General features: G+C 44.7%; 1 protein-coding gene across 2 annotated transcripts in view; it reads right to left on the bottom strand.

The window, feature by feature from the left end:
- galnt2 (UDP-N-acetyl-alpha-D-galactosamine:polypeptide N-acetylgalactosaminyltransferase 2) overlaps window positions 1-24,022 on the bottom strand; it is an 85,817-nt gene that overhangs the window by 26,116 nt on the left and 35,679 nt on the right. For both annotated transcript variants that reach the window (XM_048269821.1, XM_048269822.1), the window contains exons 2-3: window positions 20,214-20,292; window positions 13,933-14,086 (exon numbers count right to left, since the gene is read on the bottom strand). In XM_048269821.1, coding sequence (XP_048125778.1) covers window positions 13,933-14,086; window positions 20,214-20,292 — 233 coding nt within the window. The remainder of the gene's footprint in view (window positions 1-13,932; window positions 14,087-20,213; window positions 20,293-24,022) is intronic.

The following is a 24,022-nucleotide window of genomic DNA, read 5'->3' as shown; positions in this document are numbered from 1 at the left end:
CGATCTGGACATCGCTCCTGTTTGTCTAAAACACCTCCTTTGTGAGCCACCCAAGTGGTGGTCCACTCCTGTCCAAGCGCACTTCGACTCATGCATGGCCTGTGATTACAGCAGGCTTCCTGGACACGAACAACCCCAGCACTCCGTCGGTGCACTCAGAAATTCAGCAAAGGCCTGGACACACAGGCGCCCTTTCTACCTCCCTCCCAAGCCAAGTATAGAGCAGACATTCTCCATGTCTGATACGTGTGACTGATACCCATCCATTCATGACCAACGCAACAGAGCGGATCTTGCTGGCTTGTTTTTAAAAGGTCAAATACACACTATGCAGACTTGTGCAATCCTCTCAACTGGCCAGTGACAAATAAATCTACATTTCACATGTACTACGGTTTATGACTAACTTCTGACCAGTTCCTTCCTAGTGGACACACAGCATTCTAGGAAAAACATTGTATGAGCTAACCCTTTTATCAGGAAAGTCATCCAACCCCCAGAGACCAGCCCTAAACTATTCCACGGTTCACATCCAGTAGCCAACAGAGATAAAACAGTGACAAGACACTTGAAGTAAACAAGATCAAATCACAGTGAATAAGGCACTGTTTCCTTGATACCGGCCTAGGTGGAGAAGGGTAAAAACAAAGGGAGGAAACAAAAAAAATATATATATTATTACAGAACTGTCAGGAAAGCTTCAGACAAGCCCAACAAGCCAAATTAAATATTTGTCCTTGTGGACTTTGTCCCTCTGATTTCCAACACAGATGTCTACTGGAACAGTTGGCAAGAAGGGGTCATCTTGGATTTTTTTTTTTCCCAAGGTAGGAAAACGCTCACCGACTCTCAGCGGGGGAGAGGCATAGAACATGTAAGGGCTTTTAACATGTATAGTTACCTATTTCAAGGTACAGAGTTCTAATATTAGCTTAGCATTTCAGCATGACTTACATCTTCAGAGCTTAGTATAGATTCTTAGGATTTACTAAGATACAGTAAATCCACTGTTTATCAGCAGCATTTCAAAAGTGAGTAGTTCTTTATCGTTTTTCTGTCTTCATACAGGCCCAATCCCCCTGGACACCACCACAGAGACAGCCTTCTTGTCAAAGCAATCAATAACAACAGCTCAGCTTAGAAGTTTCAGAAATGCCAAATAAGACCATTTCTGTTCCAGCGAGCTCTAGCTGCCATTTCAGCTTTGCTGATTGATGTATGGAATGGGATGATACCGGAGCGGATAGATTGATGGATGAACAGATAGCTTTATAGATGGCTCGACGGATAGAGGATAAATGATGGATATGTAGCCAAGCCAACAGAGTTTGAGTCGTGCATGTAAGACAGACCATCACTCATCCTTCACACTTCACCGAAAGAATGTCATCTCGGCACTCCATGTACCACCCATTTCCAATAACTATAAATAAATAAATTAAATGCAACCACAGATGAAGACATACTCCTGCCCCGCAGCCAAATATGACATCAATGTCACGATAGCCGGGAGCTCTGGTAACCTCACACTCACTCAGTGACTCCAAGGCACCCTCGGAGCAGGGATTCTGAACAAGGCTCAACCCCCCCTACCCAACAGGCTAATTATTCAGACATTACTAACCCCACGAAACCCACTCATTTCCTCACCGCCACCCAAAGCCCCAGCTCACAGCAGAGCGCCGTGCGGCCAGCTAACAACAGAACGCTTCCTGAGGCAATTAATATTATATTTATGGTTCAAGTGCTTAGTCTAACTGAGGGAGTAGAAAGGAGCCAAACACCGTGGCACAATGTAACATTTCAGGAGCTTGGAAGCCTGGATGATATAGGAATGCATTAATATTTCAAACGACTGGCGCTTGATACTTTTATGCACTATGCAGTGTCGCTTTACTGCCGGTGGCTTTCCCAGGAGTGCCAAGGCCACTGATGTCTAATAAGTTCTGTGTTCTAGTCAGAGAGAGCTGGGTTCTCCGCAGGCAGATCATGAAGAGCCACGTTACTGGTGATAAAATGCCCTCAGAGAGCTAGGTAGGTACCGGGAAGGAGAGAGAGAGAGTAAAAAGATGGAGGACGACAATTCAGACGCAGAGGTAGTAAAAAACCCAGGGAGAGGGAGAGAGGTGGAGGGGGGAAAGTCTGAGGCACTAGAAAGACAGAGAGAAAGAATGACCACATAAATACAAAGGAAAGACAGATAACGGCGCAAGTGACCAAGGGAACTGTATGATACTAAAGGAAAATAGAGACAATGTGAGGCACACCACACAGAGAGAGAGAGAGAGAGAGAGAGAGAGAGAGAGAGAGAGAGAGAGAGAGAGAGAGAGAGAGAGAGAGAGAGAGAGAGAGAGAGAGAGAGAGAGAGAGAGAGAGAGAGAGAGAGAGAGAGAGGTTTCTGTGTGTTCTTGGTGGGGGGGCCCAGGTGGTGGGTGCTTAGCCTCCCAAACACAACTTCCTGCCTGTCTGCTGTAAATCACGGGCGAGCCGGGGAGAAGCACTGAGCAGCGGATCGGCCCGCCCGAGTCCCTGCCTCGCAGGAACAATGATGGGAGAGTGCACTTGTCCACTAACCAAAACAGAGAAACGCTCTTTCAACAAACCAAAACAAGAAAGAAAGAGAGAGAGAGAGAGAGAGAGAGAGAGAGAGAGAGAGAGAGAGAGAGAGAGAGTGAGAGGAGTGAGTGTAGACAGTTAGAGTGAAGTCAAAAAATATGAGCTCTTAATAAATCAAATCGTTTCATTCATTTGGAGTGATCAACAATGACACCAAAGACATCCACACGTGTGTGAACACTTCAGGAAACAACTGGGATATACTACAGGAGTAAAAGAGGAGGACCTGCCTTATTTTTTACTTTTTATTTGCTGAGGAAAACTGTCATGCTAACTTTTCTAGCCCAGCACTAGCAGCTACCTGGAGCATACCTGTAAGAGAAAAGGGAAAACCAAGGAGACAACAGAAAAAACAGCAAAAAACACTGAACTGCCAAAACCACCTGAAGGCCCTGTGGGATCCTGGATACTCCTGGACTAACAAACACCAAAAAATATACCAAATCAAGGCAGGACTTGTTTTAAAACAGACACTGACCAGTGACCTTGGAATAATAATAATAAAAGGATAAAACTAGCCATGGAAGCAGCCATAACAGCTTTAGAATGTTCAGAGACTCAAAGGGCAGTTGATATGCAAATGAACCCCACTGGAGTAACCAATGAATGCCAGCGAACCCGGATATGCAAATGAGCTACCCCACAAATGTAACAACTGAGACGCAAAGAAAAAAGCTCAGAGCACAGCTACTAAAACAATGTCCAGAGACACCAGGGCAGACTTTACACATTTGAACAACAAGAGTGTGAAATCAGATCTCCTCTTCTATACAGAAAACCCGAAGCCTGGCACTCAGCCCCTAAGAAAGACCTACAAAGACTTAAAAAATGTCAGGGAATAAAGTAATGAGACAGCTCTACTTAGACACCACGCCCAAGTTTAATATCAACCTCTATCACAGTGGGACAGTCATGATCCAAGGACCCCAGTCCAGCCTAAACAGATTTGAACAGGACTTTGAGAGATTAAAAAACTTAGCAGAAAAAGAAAAAACGGTCTTCCCCACAAAACAACAGAGAGGACCACTAAAGCACCGGCCCCTGTTCCACCATCCCTCACTTAAATCCAGCCGTGCACACTCCACGGACCCCAAGGACCCCTATATCTGTGCAGCGATTGAGGACTGCATGTCCCTATTAGAGTCCCAAATGACAGAGATCAGGGAACAGAACCTTTCTGAGAGGGACGGCATTGAGAGACTAGAGAGACAGTTCAGACAATACAGAGAGGAAACTAAAGTTACCATCGACCACCTGAAAAGCAGTATCAGTGAACTTCACAAGAGGAATCAGGCACTAGAATCTAAGCTCTTTGAAACAAGAGAAGACTTGACAGAAAAAGAAAAAGAAATTAAACACATACAAGAACAGCTTTCACATATGACATCAACAGAAAAAGGGTCAACAACAGAACAGCCGCATCAAGAGAGCACCAACACCAGTGGAAACCCCCCTATTCAACTCCATCCACAGCACGCCCCACCTCCACACCAACCTGCTGAGAGAAACACCACCATGCCCTCTACATCACAGCTGACATCAAATCCCCCAAGAGGAATGCCGCAGCACCCACTAAAACACCACAACCAGCTAAGAGTAACAACCTGCTGCCCACCCCACAAACTACAAAGACTTCCCCACAAAAAACAGTCATGCTCATGGACTCCAATGGAAAACACCTGCATCAAAAGCGGATGTTCCCAACCCACAGGACTGCTAAACTATGGTGCCCTACCACCGCAACAGCACTGCAACACATTGAGCAATTGATATGGAAGCTCGGACAACTTACTGATCCACACCGCACCAAATCCACCTCCACTCAAAAGGAATGGGAGTGCTAGAGCTGCTGAAGAGGGTCAGAGAATCATCTAAAAGCTTTCCCCCGAGGCCAACATCATCCTTTCTACTCTTCCGCCACGCACAGATTTCCCCTGGACAACAATCCAACACATTAACCAAGAGATAGCTGACTACTGCTCTTCCCTCAACATCAAAGTGGCTCACTATCCCAACCTGACATATAGACACCTTTCAGACCATGTGCACCTGAATCAGGAAGGAGTCAGGTATTTTGTAAAAGTTTTAAAGGACACCACCCTCTGTAGAGCCCCAACCTCAGCTCATGAGCAGAGATTCCCCGAGCAGCCTCACCACACCCTCAGAGACAGAAGAACACTGCAGCCCGGCAGAATCCCAGCTCGCCAGACCCATGGACCCACCAGAAACCCACGTAGAGGTAAAAACTCCCCCGCTGCTGCACCACCCCACCCACCTCTAAGAGCACAGGAAAGGAGTGCAACCCAGGAGGAAACCCAGCGCCCTCCCATGCACCACCAACCCACCTACGCTGAAGTCACCCAAGGTATTAAGCTCCAGCAACCATCAGACCTTGGCCAGGTGCGACAACTCCTGCAACTTCTGTGTACTTTAATAGGTTAAAAAAAAAAAAAAAAAAAAGGTTCATATATGTTCACTGTCAAAACTGGAATTTAAATGTATTTTGATCTTTCTACAAAAATATGTCACTGTTCTTCACCCATTTAATGATACTTATATATAAGACACATGAAATCACTCACAATTAGCTCATGGAACATTCAAGGATTACACTCTTCAGCATTTGGAACGAAAAGCAGAAATGTTGACTTTGTAAATAAGTTAAATAATCTAGATATTGTTGTTTTAATTGAGACTTGGTGTAACACAGACACTGACACATACTGCCCAAAAGGCTATACAGAAATCCTGCTGCCTTCTATTAAACACGACCACATCAAACATGGAAGAAAATCTGGTGGAATTATAATCTGGTACAAAGAAAAACTTGCAACTAAATTGAAACTAGTAAAAAAGGGTATAACACATGCATGGCTGAAACTCCAAAAAGGCACATTTAACTGTGACAATGATGTATTCATCTGTGCAGCCTATGCACCACCTCATGATTCACCATATTATGATGAGGAATTCTTTAACAGGCTCAATACAGAAATTAACAGCTTCCAGGCCCAGGGAAATGTCCTTCTGTGTGGGGACTTCAATGCCCGTACAGGCACACAGCCAGACTGTATAGACCCAGCAGGAATATCACATATTCAATAATCTATCAGCCACCCTCACCCCCATCACAATGACCAGGAATAATCCTGACAAGACCATAAACAAAAATGGTAAAGAGTTAGTGCACCTCTGTCGCTCCTTAGGCCTGTACATGCTTAATGGTAGGATCAGAGGGGACTCTTTAGGAAGGTTCACATATTGCTCAGCTCTTGGGACTAGTGTAGTCGACTATGCCATTACTGACATGGACCCATCCTCCATAAGTGCATTCACTGTAAGACCACAGTCTCCCTTTTCAGATCACTGCCAGATAACCACATTCTTGAAAAGCATGAACGACAAAACATCTATACAAATCCCCTCCAAATTAATCCAATTAAATCAGAAATATAAATGGAAATCTGACACTGTTACTGAATTTCATAAAGCAATCAATTCGGTTGAAATTACTAACAATATTAACATGTTCCTTTTAAAACAATTCAGACCCAATAGTGATGATGTCAATCTGGCAGCGGAGGAAATCTCCAATATATATAACAGAGCCGCCAAAATGGCAAACCTGCTGAAAAACTTTAAGAAAAGAAAACCATCAAAAAAGAAAAATGGTTTGACCATGAATGTATAGAGAAACGGAAAAATCTCAGGCAATTATCAAACAAAAACACCATGACCAAAAAATACCTGTCTGAGACAAAATTATTCTGAAGCCCTAAAAGATTACAAATTAACAATTAAAAGAAAAACAACAATACTACAACAAAACGCTACAAGAAATCGAGGGGCTCTCTCCAAACCAACACTTTCTGGGAGAGTTGGAATCATTTAAACAATTCCCCACCAAAAGAATTGGCAATTCAAAATCCAGACACCTGGAAAACATTTTACCAAAACCTGTACAAACCTATGCCAGATGACATCACTAAAGAACAAAACATATAAAATTAAACCTTCAAAAGCTTGAAGAGGCCATTTGTGTTCACCAAAATCCACTTGATCACAGCATCTCAAGTGATGAACTCATAAAAATCTTAAAAAAGCTCAAGCCTGAAAAAGCTTGTGGTCCTGATAGTATCCGACAGAATTGTTGAAATTCAGCCCACCCATTCTACAAATGGCTCTCCTCAAGTTATTTAATCTTGTTTTTCAAGCTGGTTGCTTCCCTGATGTCTGGAACAGGGGGCTTATATCCCCAATACATAAGAGTGGAGACAAATCTGACCCTAATAACTACCGAGGCATCTGTGTGAGCAGTAACCTGGGGAAGGTATTCTGCTGTATCCTCAACGCCCGTTTACAGGCCTTCCTTATTGAACACAATGTCTTGAGTAAAAATCAAATTGGCTTCTTACCAAATTGCCGCACTACAGATCATATTTACACCCTCCATACCCTGATAAACCAAAATGTTCACCAAAAAAGTGGAAAAAAAGGGGAAAATATTTGCGTGTTTTATTGATTTTAAAAAAGCTTTCGATTCAATCTGGCATGAAGGATTGTATTTCAAAATCCTACAAAGTGGTATAGGGGGTAAAATGTATAACATCATCAAATCAATTTATTTGGGCAATAAGTGTAGGCGTAAAATTGGCAACAAAAAGAACTGAATACTTCACTCAAGGGCGTGGGGTGAGACAGGGTTGCAGTTTGAGTCCAACCTTGTTCAATATCTATATAAATGAGTTAGCGGTGTTATTGGAACAATCTGCAACACCTGGGCTCACCCTGTTGGACACGGAAGTCAAATCCCTGCTCTTTGCGGATGACCTGGTGCTGCTGTCGGCCACTGAACAGGGCCTACAGCAGCACCTGGACCTGCTAGAGCAGTACTGTCAGAACTGGGCCCTGACAGTCAATTTGGATAAATCTAAAGTTATGATCTTCCAGAAGCATCCCAGACCTCAGGGAACCAGACACCTCTTTACTTTAGGTAACACCGCCCTAGAGAATGTTACTTCTTATAACTACCTTGGCTTAAAAATTAACGCCTCTGGAAACTTTGGTCTTGCAGTGAATGCACTAAAAGAAAAAGCACGACGAGCATTTTATGCAATAAAAAGAAATTTTCATCAAATAGATATACCAATTAAAATCTGGTCCAAAATATTTGACACAGTCATTTTGCCAATTGCACTTTATGGAAGTGAAATATGGGGTCCACTCAGTAAGCACGACTACTCTAGATGGGACAAACACCCAATAGAAGCCCTGCATGCTGAATTCTGTAGAAATTTGTTACATATCCAAAAGAAAAGTACCCACAAATGCTAGCAGGGCAGAATTAGGCCGATTTCCACTATTGATTAATATCCAAAAACGATCACTAAAATTCTGGATTCATCTAAAATTAAGCCCTCAAAATTCACTACATTTTAAAGCACTTAAATCCCAAGAGCTCAGCCCTAAGACCAGTCCCCTATGTCAGTTGGTCTCGGATTTAACTAACCCAATAACCCCTAACCCACAAATTGTCCAGACCAGCACTGCTTCCCAACCATCAATCAGAATCAACCAAATTAACAAGAACAACAAGAAATCTTATTTGGAACACTGGAAGAAAGAAACAAAATTACAACACAAACTTGAATGTTACATTGGCATACGAAAAGACTATCAATTAGCAGAGTATCTCCACACTGTCAGAGATACAAAGCAGAGACAGATCCTCACCAGGTACAGGCTGAGTGACCACAGTCTAGCCATAGAGAAAGGCAGGCACAAGAAGTCATGGCTGCCCAAAGAGCAAAGGACATGTGGTCACTGTATGACAGGGGAGGTGGAGTCAGAGGTGCACTTTCTGCTACACTGTGACAAATATCGGTCCCAAAGAGACAAATATTTCACCATTTTGAACAACATCATTCCCAACTTCACAAAACTGGAGGAACAGAAAAAACTTGCTGTAGTTTTGGGTGAGGACATCAGCACATGCATACTGGCAGCCAGTTATGTGTCCTCACTCCATAACCTGAGAGAAGGCATTACTTAAGATAAATCACCCCACTACCTCCACCCTTCAACATAACACTGCTCCCCAGCCCCAGTCTGTTACACCATGTCTCCTGCTTGTTTTGTTTTGTTTTGTCCTGTCTTGGTTTTCCTATGCACGCAAAACAGACAATGGTCTTGCATGGTTGTGGCGTGCTGTGTGTGTGTGTGTGTGTGTGTGTGTATGTGTGTGTGTGTGTGTGTGTGTGTGTGTGTGCGTGTGTGACAAAGTGTGACAATGTTTGTACATGTTTATATCATTTTGTATTTGTATTTTCTTTAATTATTATTATTCCTGTGAACGCTTTGGCAATGCATCATATGGTTTGTCGTGCCAATAAAGCATATTTGAATTGAATTGGAGAGAGAGAGAGAGAGAGAGAGAGAGAGAGAGAGAGAGAGAGAGAGAGAGAGAGAGAGAGAGAGAGAGAGAGAGAGAGAGAGAGAGAGAGAGAGAGAGAGAGAGAGAGAGAGAGAGAGAGAATGCTTGTTATGATAAATGTTTAGCAAGGGGGGTACGTCAGGCTGGAGGCACGCTGGTGTGGGGAGCGATGAAGTGGGGCTGGTGGCTCCACTAGTCTGTATACCAAAGAGCACTTGGGTGCCATAGCTATTTGCAGCATCTCTCCCTCTCTCAGAAAAAGAGTACCCTACTGTGAGGAGAGTTCTTTAGTCTCGTCATTGTGTCCTTTGATCTTGGAAATAGATGTGCGCCTATCGTTTTGAAAACAGCTTAAAAAAAAATGTTTGTCTCCGTTTTGACATGCCCTGGTCTTCTCTACGAGTGGATTATTATCTGAACGATAAACAAAATGACATGAAGCAAACTGAAACTGGCAGTTACATTTGAAATCACATGAAACATTATTAATGCAATTGTACAGCTGCAGCATATGAATGCATTTTCCGTTTGTATGTCTATAAGTGTGTGTGAATGGGACTATATAGGCTCTATATGGTTCATAAATAAACATCTGTTGAAGGCGAGGTGAAGGGAAATTGGATGACTCTCAGTGGGAAATATAAATCATCTTAGAAAATGTGCTGTAATTGCAGATCACAGTGCTCCATAAATAAGAACTGATGTCTGCACTGTGGGGCTGTTAATTGCTGTTCCACTATCAGATGCACTACATTTCTCTTGGGTAGGCAAGTTAACACAGAGAGGGAGGAAGGGGATGAATGAAAAAAAAGAACACAAGTAAGGGGGTGGAATAAAGCCAGGAAGGATAGTGAGAGTTAAACACACCAGTACTCTGTATTCCACATAGGAACCAAAACTGATCTTTTTGTCAGAAAAAGGACTGGGAAGGCAAAATTACGTATCTCCTTCCTCAAGACAGCATAAATTACGGGAGGATACGCTTGCACGTTTATCTTGGTTGATTACACCAAAATTTGCACTCTGTGGTATTTAACAATGCAGGAACAGTGCACAGAGAGGGCCTTGGAGCAGCCAGCCTTGGCAGAGTCGTCGTCACGCACCCACAGTCAGAGGGAAGGAGAAGGTGTTCTGCAATTCAGGCACGGCCAGTGAATGCTCAAACAGCACCCCAAACACAGCTTTGGGGAGTCTGATTTATCTCAAGCAGCTTTTGGAGCTGCAACATCAAATACAGTGAAAAAATACTCGCTGTTGGTTGGGTGAGGTTTTGATTTTTTAAGAGTGTACCTTCCTATACACAGACACTGTACTGTTTAACATTGTCTCAGCCATCAGCTGATTCTTCGATCTTTAGATAGAAGGAAAAGGAGATTTCAGATGGTGGGCTGCGTTAAACACTGCAGCTGTATGTAGATATATATACACACAGCCAAGCACACAGATTACACAGCTCGCAACACATGCAAAATGGCTGTCTAACCAACAGTTACTTAATAAAGCTATGACCTCATCCCTTTCATCACTTACCACCCTCATGGTGGTATTTATAGTAAGAATACTAAATGGCATATTCACCTGAAGGATTTCCTGCAGGACTTAGCTGTAACACTGAACAGATGTGCCTGTTGACGCAAGCTAGACTCTCAGTTCTCTGTTCAAAGTCTATATTGAGTCGTTTGGTCAGGTTCTTTAACTTCTATTTTGGTGAACTCATTACGGAGTAATCTAATGTTTCTCCCTATTTAGAATTTACGAAGCACGTTTAAAATCAGATGTGGACAAAGGCTGAAACGGCAGATTTGTGTGGGAATAATAATAATATTTTTTATTTATTTATTGATGAGGGTGACTTTACATTCCAAAAGGGTCACCTTGTATTGAACACATGGCAACACATAAACAGGCAGGTTATTCAGAAAACACCCACTCAATATGGACATATACGGGAAGTGCAGCTGAAGCCCTCCGTGAACCCCATACACACTGCACATTATTTGTTTACGTTTAGCTGGGGTACAATTACACTAGCACACAGAAAGATACACGTGCAGACATTTGATAACAGCCAGACAATAGGATAACATTTCTTTCTAGGTCACCACTGCTGACAAAGCAAATGTGCAGCATCTACCCATGGACTTCACAGAGCACCAGACTCCTGTGACGCGTCGTCCAGTCACTCATCGTCTCATCACGCAGGACTGCATACGAAGGCCACAGTCACAAAGACCCCTAGCCCACCTTTGAAGATTTCCAAAAAGATAACAATGGACGTTGACGTCAAAGCCTTAGCCCAGCAACTAGATGATGCAGACATCCTTTCTTCCCCACCAGACAGCCCATTTTGTACAAATCATTCTGAAAACTGTACACGCTCCGACAAAGACCACTACTGGGCTCACGTAGCCTGCCACAGTGCACAATCCACAGGTAGCCTATTCCCTCCAAACACATGAAAATAGATTCCTTCCTCTGGAAGACTGAGAGGCGTAAAGAAAGGACAGGCAATAATCAATCACGCCTTTTGGGCTGATGTGGACCAACAAGAGAGCCACTCTGTCGGATGAGAAGAGTATTGGCAGTAACAGCCGTGGGACTTCTCTGTGGTCACCTACAGCATCGATTCAGGCCCTTGAAGTGAAAGGTAGTGAAAGGTAGGAAGGGACCGCTTGGTCCCCCTTGGTTATACCTGCACACTGGCAATATTGGCACTCCTGAAAAGTCTCCAGCAGCTTCCCCACACAAACAAACCAAATCCGATATTTCATTCCAATAAAGTCTCTCGGTTTTGTGTGAGTGACCAAGCAATGCAAAACCGCCCCATTTCACTGCACTGCCCTTGGCATGACCCTTGAAGACATGGCGGGTGGCACTAATCTGTGCAGATTAAAGAGCAATTCCAAATTAATCTGAGGCCTAACTATTGGAAGAGACTCAAGACACCTGCTCTAAAAATGGCTGTGTGTGTGTGTGTGTTGAAGATGATAAATTATAGTCAGACTACATAGGCAAAGTCTCTAATGGCCTCCTTAAAATGCTATAAATGCCATATACAAGGTCCCTTCTTGACAAATTGGGTTCCTTTCAGGATTCTCAGATGACGCACATCTGTGAAGATGTAAAGCTAAATATATTATCTAAAATATTCATCAGAAGAGACTACCTGAACTGATAATTCAGGAAGAACTCCACAATGAGATGAGCTATTATTTAACTAATAATCCACAGCAGTGAAAATAGTGAAGTGTAGAGTTCTTCAGTCAGAGAGAAAGTGTGTATACGTGAGAGAGAAGTCCATTTCCCCTCTGTAGTCCCAACTCAACCATTTTGTTCCGCACAATTACCCAAGATGCTGACAGCCTAAATGAAGACATACTCGAGACTTATTCTGCCTGCACTGTAGGGTTTACACAATGGCACCACCTCAACTACGGCAGAATGGAATAGAGGAGGAGGAGGAAGAGACCTGTCACTGTTCGCCTTAACAAACTCTGGCATCCAGATTAAAATGTATCAAAAAGACCCTTTCCAATAACATTTGCTAAGGCCAAATGAACGCAGAAAGAAGGCCTTAATAATGTGTTTTGATGGCTAACTATAAGCAGCTACATAAGCATTAGTATATGAGTAATAGTGGTATGGAAAATATGCAACTGCTAAAGGTGTTGCAGTGAAATTAATTCCAGACATCACTTGAGTGTCTTATTACATTTGTAACAGCATTTACTTCTATAACCAGAAATGTTGAATAAAAAAGGTAAACCTTTATTTCCACTCTCATGCTCTACAGTTGCTACGAAGACCCTCAGGCCATTAGATCAATTCTGACCCATGCCACCCCATCATTAGTTAAAAAGTGTAATTTTTCTAGCAGGCAAAATCTGCAAATGATGCTCCAAACCCAAGGGGATAAAGCAGGGACATAATGATTAGAAGCTGAAAGATTCTCATCTCGTTTTCCTTTTGCTGTGGGAGAGGGCTGGAGTGCTTGATGAGCAGCCCTGGGCAGGGACTCTGCAGTGACGACGTCTGCGGGGTCACATTGAAGCAGCAGCATCAAACACCTCAACAGCTCCCGCAGCACGGAGGAGGAGGAGGAGGAGCGGAGGGGAGGAGAAGAGAGGAGAGCGCAGGAAGGAAGAGAACAAACGCTTTGGGAGAGAGGAGAGGAAGAGACTGCATGAGAGGAACAGAGGAGAGAGATGACTAATGGGAGGGGCTGAGTGAGTGAGTGAGTCACGCTGGGAAATCTGCCTCTTTTGCTTTTTCGCCATCTATATAAAAATCGCAGCGCAAGCGCTTCGTCCTCGTCTCACGAGGCACTTTTCCGCCGTGATCAGACGAACGAGCGAGCGGGCGGCGGGTTACCGAGCCTCCACAGCCTCGTCTCTCCATCCGTCTGGACCGAGCGGTCATCAACTCATCGGGCCACAGTGGCGGGAGGTGGTCCTCAAAGTTCTCTTTCCATCCATTAACTAAATCAAAACACACTTTCCCCCCTCTCTTCTCAAAAACAAACCCAATTAGGCCGGCTGGGTACAGAGGAAGGAAGCGCGGTGGCTAACAGTGCCGAAGAAACAGGAGACTATGGGAGGGAATGCCCTCTGTGCTCCCCTCACAGACACCACTTGGGAGAAAGAATTAGAATTTTGTTGTTGTTGTTTTTAGGGGAATAAAGGCTTTTTGGAATGTGCCAAATTGTTTGAAGCATAATGAAAACATCCTGTCGGCCACTTCATGCCTTTTAGACAAAGCTTGTGACAGACTTGTCATGTGTTGTGTTGACATGTGGCAATTAGCACCATCCCCGCCCTTGGGGACTTGGCATAAGTGTGAAGTCTTAGGATTGGGGTGGGGGGGGCCACAAAGTGCCAACTCACTGGTCATGTCTAGTGTCGGGGACTCCACGGTCCATGCGGAGCTTGTCGCTCTCCACTTGGTTGAACTTGTTCCGGGCGTAGGGGTCCTGCCCCGGTCGCACCACCGTCGCCCCCACATACAGGTCCTGGTCAAAGTCCTGCCACCTCACCTTGCCTGCAAACAGTGGCGGAAAAAAACAGGACACAGAGAAAGTTAGTCTCATGCATTAAGTGTGCATTTTGTCTCAACATTTCAAGAACTCTGTTTTGTTGAGTCGTTCATATGAGATGCAAAACAACGCTGATTCAAAATATATGTTATTCTTACTTTCTGTTTCAACTGACTCACAGCCCAAGCATAGTTTCTTTGGGAAGAAGGATTATGTCAAAAATAAATAACACCTGCACAGTTTGTTGACTTCTACATCAGATTACCAGCAGCGTAGCTTAATGGGACTATCACACGAATAAACTTTCTTTGGAAGTTGGTGTTGGTCTCTATGTAACTTGCTATGACAAAAAGACTGGCTGCAGTCTAAAATAGATTTGAAATTTACAGCGCAGAACCCTGCTGTAAATAGCTTCCATAACTAGGCTTTCATTTCTAAAACCGTAGGGGACCATTTTTCCTTCTGTAATGCGGTGACTAAAAGAGGATGCCAGGACACTTAGTGACAGATTGCATCTCAAAACAGCAGCATGTTAAAATATGTCCACCCTCCTGATGAGCATGTGTAGCCTTTCCCAACATAATGTAATCTACCCATTAAGTTCCTCTGTCCGTCTTGGATTCCGGCTGTTAAATGAGATCACCACACGAAGTGTAGGCCCAATGCCCAGGAAACACACAGTGTTAAAATGCAACTTTAACTCCCATTGGACAACAGTGCCTGAACAGAAGTTACAACCGTTATGTTATTCTTGATCTCTTACAAAGAATTGCTTACTGTAGCTCAAAAGGTATCGTTAGTACTATAGAATCCCCAAGGCTGGCTTTGATACCCTGGGATACACTGGGATACATTAAGATGAAATGTATCACACTGTATACAAAGGAGTCTGTTACGTATCATAGATGTTGGTAAGTGGTAAGTAGACCCCCCTCCCTCCCTCCCTCCTGCACAGCCTCCTGAATGAGAGTACACAGTACAGTACTTTTCCCCCCTGCCGTTCTCCTCCAGCTCCATATACACCAGCACAGTGCGAGGGAACATGAGGCAGCTGGTTTTACTTTCGTGCCGTTGACTCCCCAGCGAGTCTGTGGTGTTTAGGCGCCAGATTCCAGAGCAGGAGGCCCACAGACGCTACAGCGCTGCACACTAGGGCAGACCTGCACGGGCCTCGAATGACTTCAAACTCCAGTGGGCTGGCTTAGGGCCAGCGCTGCTTTACAACACAGCACCACTATTGAGCCCTGCAGAGGGACACGCATAACAACACACACCCCAAAAAAGGGGAATACACGACATGAGCACATGAGATCCATGAGCAAACTGTACACAGTGTGATATGCATACACTGTGCACGGACCCAAACAAAAGTACATGCATACATGTACAACAAGGAAAGACTTGCACACAAAAAACACATTCACACTAGCACGATCAGTTCCTGAACAAAAAAAAGCACGCATTATTGTCATATCAATCACAACAGCTGCCAAGACGTGCCGTTTGTCCCTCAAAAACACAAAAGCACAACACAGGACTAATGATGCACACTGAACTGACAACATGAAGGAACGATACGGCAAAACTGTTTTGACTGTCGCCTTGCTGCTCGGAGGCATATAGTAGAGATCTCCTGCATAATTACTGAGAGAAAGGGGCTTGATTATGGACTATGAGTTAATTAACGGTTGGGCATTGGTGCCCCTCCACCGCAGAGTAATCAGGCTTGTCTGTGAATGATCGGTCTCCTGTACTAATTGCTTTGCTAAATGTGATAGTATGAACACAAGGGGTGTTGGAAATACTAAATCATATTTCTTGAATAGGCCAGACAAAAAAAACAAATGCATGAGAATACATGGCAGAGGCTTGTGCTGCTAACTAGCCTACATATCACCATGCATTTCGATACATTTCTGTTATACTTCGGTCCCTTTTTTCCAACCCAATGGGTTTGAAACATGACTGCAATAATACCCAAATGATGAGTCCCCCATTGGAAAGAGTGAGAAACAGTATGGAGTAGAACACATGCCTGAACTGGGGCGATTCAGATTAGATCCTCTGCACCGAGACCATTTTGCCTTTTTCATTTGGAGCAGCGGTTTGGCAAAGGTCAGTGATTTAGCTGCTCCCATTTGGACGGCCGAACTCCTCCTCCCAAAACTGCAATCGCAAGTCGAGAATTCTTAAGAATCTTGGCCGGCGGGTCAAAAGGTCACCAAAGCGTCAGCCCTGCTGCTGCTACTGCTGCCAAAAAAACTCTTAATATTCAATGCACATTGGATTAACTTAATCAAGAGAGTTTGGGCCAGGTCAGGGTGAAGAAGAATTTCAACAGTGCCTTTCGTTCTGGAATGCAGTCAATTACAGCAGGTTTTAGCCTGGATGAGGTAGCAGCAGAAGGTTTTAGCCTGGATGAGGTAGCAGCAGAAGGCAGGAGGAGAATGCAAACGGTGGCCTTGGAGCCGGACAGGGGGAAATTAGAAGGAGGTAAATTGCCCCTTGGAGCCGGACAGGGGGAAATTAGAAGGAGGTAAATTGCCCCTTGGAGCCAAGACTCCGCTCAGCAGAACTGGCATCAAATGTCACGGCTTTGCAATGGTCCAAGGAAGGGCCAGGTTTGGTCAATTATGCTACGAGAAGTGCTAATGGAAAACAATAAGGACAAAGAGTTATGCGAGTGATAAGGTCAGTGAAGGCTTTAGTTAACCCATTTACTCCTAAAATGCCTGCTAAAAACGCCTATAGAATCCTATGGCATTCTAGACTAAATAACCTTACTTCCTGAGGGTTTTCTGAAAACATACTAAAAATTGTCAACGTCTACCAAAATTTAATATCTAAGCCTCTGTAGCACCTAGAAACATGAAATAAAAAGCATGCTGCGCTACGCAGCATCCAGCGGGAGATTCAATGTTGCCCTATGCAGCATCAGGCGGGAGATAGAATGTTGCGTCATGCAACATCCGGCGCGAATGGGTTAAGCTCATGCAGGCATATGGCAGCAAATAATGATTTGAGCAAAGGACTAGCCAAAAGGCTGGCCAAAAAGGCAACCATATCTGTTCACCTCTTCATGACTTCTTGCCCTGGACATGACTGTGTTCCTAAGACACAATTGTGATGGCTAAAAGGCTTGTTCTGAGAGAATATGGACTGTTTGAAGAAACAGACCAAGGTTCAATTTCATCACAAGTCAGCAGGCATATCATACAGAATGCCTCCTTTTATCAACCTAATCAATGCTTTCGTTTGGTTCTGCTGGCATCACAATGTCTTCCAAGAACAGTACAGGCAGTACACGACTGGGCTCTATCTGGTGTCATTTGTATGACTTTGTACGCAACGCCGCCTGACAAAAACATTAAGTCGTGTGGAGAGGAGAGGGCATAGCGTGTGTGTGTGTGTGTGTGTGTGTGTGTGTGTGTGTGGTGAGGAAGAGGTGGTAAGTGGGGGCAGGCTGTGCTAGCGGTGGTGCCCGGCGTCTGATGCCGGCGCCTCAGACAAATTAGCGGCTCGGAGCTCTGAGATCCAGGGTCAATAGCCGCGTCCCGAAGCCCAGGGAGCCAGGGCTGACATCAGTCTAATTAGGTGCTCACAGAGAACAAAGCTGTCGGATGGTGACCTCCACACATACACAGGACACACACACACACACACACTTCTACCGAGAGTGTTGCTCACACAAGCGATACTAAATGTCCTTGTTCACAAACTCAAACTTTCACTTCACCATGTCACCACCATTTTCAGCATCAAAAAGGTTCACACACATGCACACAAGATACAACACCATTGAACACCAACACAATACAACAGCATTGAACACCAACACAATACAACAGCATTGATTGGTAAGCCACAAGCTACAGCGACTGTCAATGCTTATGGTGCAACGCTCCCTCCAAAGGGTGGACATCTAGGGATTTGGCAGCCAGCGATCCAATGTTTCAATACCAATTACCCTCATTGAAAGCACACTTTTCTACTTACAATGCCAAGCCATGCCTGATAGCCACACTCTCCTTTGGCAGGCATGGGCTGGGCACGAGATGGCTGCATGTCAGGCAGTTCTCCACACACACGATCCATTTTTCCCGTGACCCTCTGTGAGTGCTCTGCGCTGGGCCTCAGGGGGAGAGAGCCTGGAGGCCCCCTGGACTGGTGGGATGGGGCGATGTTTTCCTGGCATGTGAGGCGCAAACAACGCCTAGCCCTTCAGCTAAGCGCAGGCTTGTGCTGCGGGGGAGCCGAGGTGGGCGCCTCTCCCGCAAACTCAGCACTTTCCCAGCCAAATGGGCCCTCCATGGCTGGTGTGTCAGCCAATGCATTCCGTCTTCAAAATGTGAGAGAAATTAGTCTACAGATGCAGTGCGCTTAACTGCTTAGAGTTGCAATGACCATTTTCATTTCCAGAGGGTGATTCCGCTGATGGTTTTATAATCACGTGTGATTGTGAATAAATGAATGGTGTGACATTGTGAACTGGTGAAGGCTATGACAGTTGACCTGAAGCTATGTATAAGCCAGTTTACACACAAACTACATCATCATTACATATAAATTACCAAAATGACATCTCATTAAAAAGGCACAGTATTAGGGAGTACAGGGCAATGCTGAATATATTGCTAAACATCACAACAGCAATATTTCCTGAAAAATGGAACTGTAACTGAATAAGACCAAATCAATACAAGCAGTATTGTGTTCAATCGATTCTTGGCCGTCTTTCAACATGGTACAGTGTAGTGTGCTAACAGCACGGCACAAATCTGATCAATAAGTCCGCTTTCTGAGAGCAGAAAGCACAGATGCTGCTCTACCATCAGGAAGACCCACACAGAAATGTAATAATCTGACAGAGCTGAAATATGTTGTCGCTGGCTCTGACTCTAGCTTTGGGACATGATGTACCTTCACTGTGACGACTCATAGCATCAGGTTACCCACTTTAATCCTGATGGAACAATTCCTCCAAAATCTGCCATAATATCCTCAATCACAGCTGCATCTAAAACACGTGCCACATTTTTTGGCAGATCTACAAACAAGCTTAATAAAAAGCACACATCCCCCTCCACTAGAATTTTTTGAGTCTGACCCACATAGAGACAGCCATAAGGATAGACACAAAAATATATTGACAAGCATCCTCAAGTAAAGCCAGAGATTTGCTACTCCGTAAAAGCGCACGGAAGTACATCAGCAGCTGGCGAGCAAGTCATAAATCTTCCCACACCTCCATTCCTTCCCATGTTGCATCGGGCAAAAAATCATGTTTGTGTGACACAAATTAAATGGAACAGCTCTCGAAGGACCAGCTCAACGAAGAGACTGTGTGGCATTTCATGGCTTTAAAATACTACCGTAGCACTCATGCATCCTGTACCCAACCGGTCCTTTGAAATGCCCAAAGACGTCTCTGTCTTCCTCTTTAATAATTCACTATAAGTCTTGATTGAATGCCTCCACCTGAGGCCTTGCATATCCACCATCTTTGCTTAATAAGGTCTCTGCTGGCTTGGACAGATATTCATACGCTTGAAGGGACCCGGATGGGAGAAATGGAAGAAGTAGCCTTTTCCAGCTCATGGTCCAATCTACCCGTGTACACAGACTCTGGTTCAGATTCCGCATTGGCCTTTCTGTGGGGATTTGTTGCTGTTATTACTGCTGCGGTGTAAACAGGGTGCTGGAAAAGGCCGGAGGCTGACGCAGCTGAACAGCTGATATGAAGGTTTGAGCATGAGCTTGCGCAACAGAACAGCACAACACTAGCTTTTACAGTTGGCCAGAAGGATGAAGATTACAGATTAGTGTGTGTGCATGTGTGTGTGCGTAAGTGTTTGAGAAAGAGAAAGACAGAAAATGTGTGACATATGAATGGAGGATGAATAAGCTACCAGATATGTTTTATTGGCTGTATGTGTGAGTTCATGTATTAAATGGGGAATGATTGGGTGTATTGGGGAGGGTGTATTATTTCAGGATTTGCATGTGGGGGTGTGTGTGAATATTTGTGCATTGTGAGTAACAGATGTGTTCCTAAGATGAGTGTGTGTGCCCCGTGCGTGGCTGCTTTGCTCTGTGGACATGACATGAAGATGTGTGTGTGTGCGCATGTACCTGGTGGGAGGGTTTCCAACCCTTGGGATTTGTCATCTGCGTTGCTCTGTGCCTGTGCATCCGCGTCCCTCCAGTCATCCTGCAGACAAGAGTCAAAACACACTCATGAGCACAGTAAATCACACACCCCCACACACACAAACAATACAATCGATTGGATTGCCGACCAGAGAGCAAGGTCTCGGGAGCAGAGGGCTAAGGCTCAACAAATTCTGACACAAACGCACCTTCTGGGTTCAGGGAACTGACATTGGGGAACCTGACATTATTATAGCAGAGATGCACATTAAACACAATCCCTGGGCCTACTCTGAATCCTGTTACGCTTCATGAGCGTAACTCACCTGGGAGACAGAAACCGCAGTGCAAAACGACCGGAGTGATTGGACTGAGGGTTCTACACCACTACACGCCCCAGTTCTCAATAAACGCTTTAGCTTCTGGAAAGAATGTCTTCTTCATAGCCTGTTGTATGACACAGGGTACATCTCAAAGAGGTGTGTTTGGGAGGGCACACTAAGGTAGACTCCCGACCGTGTTTCGGTCTTGGGGAGTAAGGAAATGCCTCGGAGCAGGAGATGGAGAAGCCTTGTACTCTGATGAAACAATTATCCCTGTTCACCGACAGAACGCATGCCTGGTTGCCTGAGCCTTCGCCCTCTGAACGCTCTAGAAATGTCTTAAATGTCTTCATCCTGCACCCTAGAAGCAGCAGCCAATTCACCTACATTTTTTTTATTATCCAAACCCTTCTAAAGTTTACCGTTTGTCTTCCAACTCTGGAGATGGGTAAAAAGGAAAAATATATTACACAAAGGCATGCAGCTTTTTACAATGTTATCATATTAAGTCAGCAGAGAGAATCAGATGACCTGGCAGGTACTCCTCCATCAAACAAGAGAATTACAACAAGTTGCACAGTCAGAGCAGATGAGAAATAGAAGCTGATCCTTAAAATTTGGATGCGCTGGGACTAACTGCTTGCGGTTACATCAGTGCTTTGATGGCCAAGGAGAACAGCATTTGTTTTTAATGAATAATCTGCGGAGGAATTGGCGTAAACAACCGGCAAAGCGATTCATGGTGGCTGAGGGAAATTCTCCCCCTTCAAGAGCGAAAGTACACAACAGCCCCCTAGCCAAGACAAAGGCAGCGACCTCTCTTCAGACTCCAGGAGGCATTGGCACCCGCCAGCCAGCCATTTGTTCATGAGGCCTGCACCCACAACACATGCTGGGAAATATGGCCGCGCTGACAACGGCACCAAACGGGACAAGCGACTGGTTACGACCAGCCCCGGAGAGCAGGCCGTGGCGCTCAACGTGATTCATAGTAAATCAACAGGAAAGCCCTTTGCCAAGGTTAGATGTAAATACACAGGGAAAGCCTGGACAGGGTGGACAGCATTCTTCCAAGTCACACCCAAGCTCTCCAAGCACAACTTTCGGGTCCAGAAATTCTCAACTAAAATATTTCTAGTCGGCCACAAATATTCCACATAAAACTTCCTCAAAACAACAATAATCAAGCATCAATAGATAGATAGATACTTTATTGATCCCTAGGGGATCCAAGAGTGCCATCCTGAGTATCTAATAAGTATTAGGCCTATAATGTCATCATTTACTTGTTTAAAGTGCATGCTACAGAATGTGATAATACAAGGCCCTATTTGCGTCGGTTATTATTGGGAGAGCGGAACAGAGGGTGATGTGCAAGAGCAAGAGTGCAGCTCATTAGGGGAGCAGAGGGCTGATCACTGTGAAATCGCTTTCCTCTGCCTCCGTCACAGTCACCAGGGCATGAGATCTGGCTTCACGGCTGTCGTCCAGATTACGCTTAGCACGCCCAACCTAAGCCGCGGCCGCCACACCCTACTGCGCACATACACACACACACCAAACTCTGCATCCACCTGACCCACTCGTGACCCCATCAAATCATTAGTGATCATGTCATTGCTAAGCCACTGACTCAGGGATTCTTTTGCCAGAGGGTCGACAGCCAAATGTCAGAATCATGCCTGAAATTACGTCGACAGGACAACAGGAGTGGCTCCATCCCAGTGTGCAACGTTCTGGTGATGCCCTGCTGCACTCACAGAGGGACGGAACAGAGGAGAGGAGAGGAAGAGGAAGAGGGACAGATGCATAAAGAGATACAGTGAAGGACGTAAAAAAGCTGACACAGAGACCCAAAGAGTGACAGAAGAGAAGGGTCAAAGAGCTCAGAGAGAAAGTGCACGTGAGATCAGGAGTGGATGCATTTGCGTTTCTATACTCAAGCAAGTGCCCTGTGTGGGTAGGAATGCAAGAAAAGCAGTGCTTGTCTCCTCCTTTGATTCACTAATCTGTGTGCTAAGAGTCTATCCAGAGCTGGATGCAAGTGCAAGAGAGAGGGTCCTGCAGCAGAAGACAAGCGTCCATCCACTCCCCTCTCTTTACATTTCATTTCCTCTCCTCCACATGGTCCCCCCCGCTTCATGTGACCTCGCATGTGGCCCTCCAGCTGGGGCAGCAGCTGCCCCCCCCATGTCCTCCCAGGCCAGCATCCCCTCTCAGGGCAGACATAGCAGAGAGACAGTTGGACATCCACTGACGAGCACTGCCCTCCACCGCATCACCACACAAGAGACCCAATCAGCAGTCATCCATAAGGCCATCCATCTCAACGCATTCCCTGACCCGTTTGTCAGAAACTTAAGTAAAACATAAACGTTTATCGGTCAATTCTAGTGCAAAATAATAATTCAGATCAATGAGGTGGGTGGCATTAGGTTTTTAAAAAAGGGTGGTGAAAAATGAGCAACATGGAGGTGTCAGGCATGCTGGTTTTGGCCATGTCGAGTTTGTGTTTCAGACTACCCAAGGGTAAAATAAAAAGAAGTGTCTATTTGGCTCTGTGCATGTTTGTTTGCCAAGGGGCTCTAGGTTGTGTTTGGAACTCTGACATTAAAGAAGCAACGTCTCAGTTCCGTTTAATGCTATTCTCTACTTCAGGTTTTAGACACAACCTATTAAGAGACTAAAAGCCGTTCAAATATGTATGAGCCTGGCAGATTGAGGAGATAGGATGTCACACAATTTGCTCTGAACTGCACTCATGGCATCCAGCATGGTGAAGTCAGGTTGAATATTAATCCAGTTCCAGCAAGATGACGTGAAGACTTTATCCTTTCATTATTACTGATCACCTCAAAGTGGAACAAATTAGTTTTCTCTATCTCAGGTGTGACAAAGTAAAAAAAAGAGTAGCCTAGCTATAAAGACCAGAACAAAAGCTGTGCTTTAAAAAAGAAACAAAAAAAAAAAAAAAAAATATCATTTCTGGTTCTGGTTTACCTTCTCCCATCAAAGATATTTCAAACGTGCCAGGTTATGTCAGCGTTCAATATGGTAAAGAAACCATTCAGTTTGCCAAACAATTATGAGTTGCTGGTAAGACAAACACCTGGCTTGCCACCAGTAAGGGCCGTGGGGTTGTGAGCTCCCCAATCACCAAAGCAGAAGGTTGGACAACAAAAATGTTTCACGGTAATATGAAGTCACTGCCTCTGACATTTGGCAAAAACTAAGGGAGGCTGGCCTCAGCCCAAGTGCTCTGCTTGGATTCTTCTGCATGGCTGGGCAGGAATACAGAAAGTGGGACATGTGCTTCATGCACACAGACCAACCAAAATAAAACCAATGCAGACTGTGTCAACCGGGTACGCTGTTGAATTTCTGATTGCAAGAACCAAACTAGAGGACCATTTCTTCTTCCATCATCCTCATCATCCTCATCATGATGAAAACAGTAGACCAGCATGC

This window comes from Alosa alosa, chromosome 18, assembly GCF_017589495.1.
Source record: "Alosa alosa isolate M-15738 ecotype Scorff River chromosome 18, AALO_Geno_1.1, whole genome shotgun sequence".
Classification (NCBI taxonomy): Eukaryota; Metazoa; Chordata; class Actinopteri; order Clupeiformes; family Clupeidae; genus Alosa; species Alosa alosa.
The sequence above is the reverse complement of the archived record's forward strand: the minus strand, read 5'-3'. Positions and strand labels throughout refer to the sequence as shown.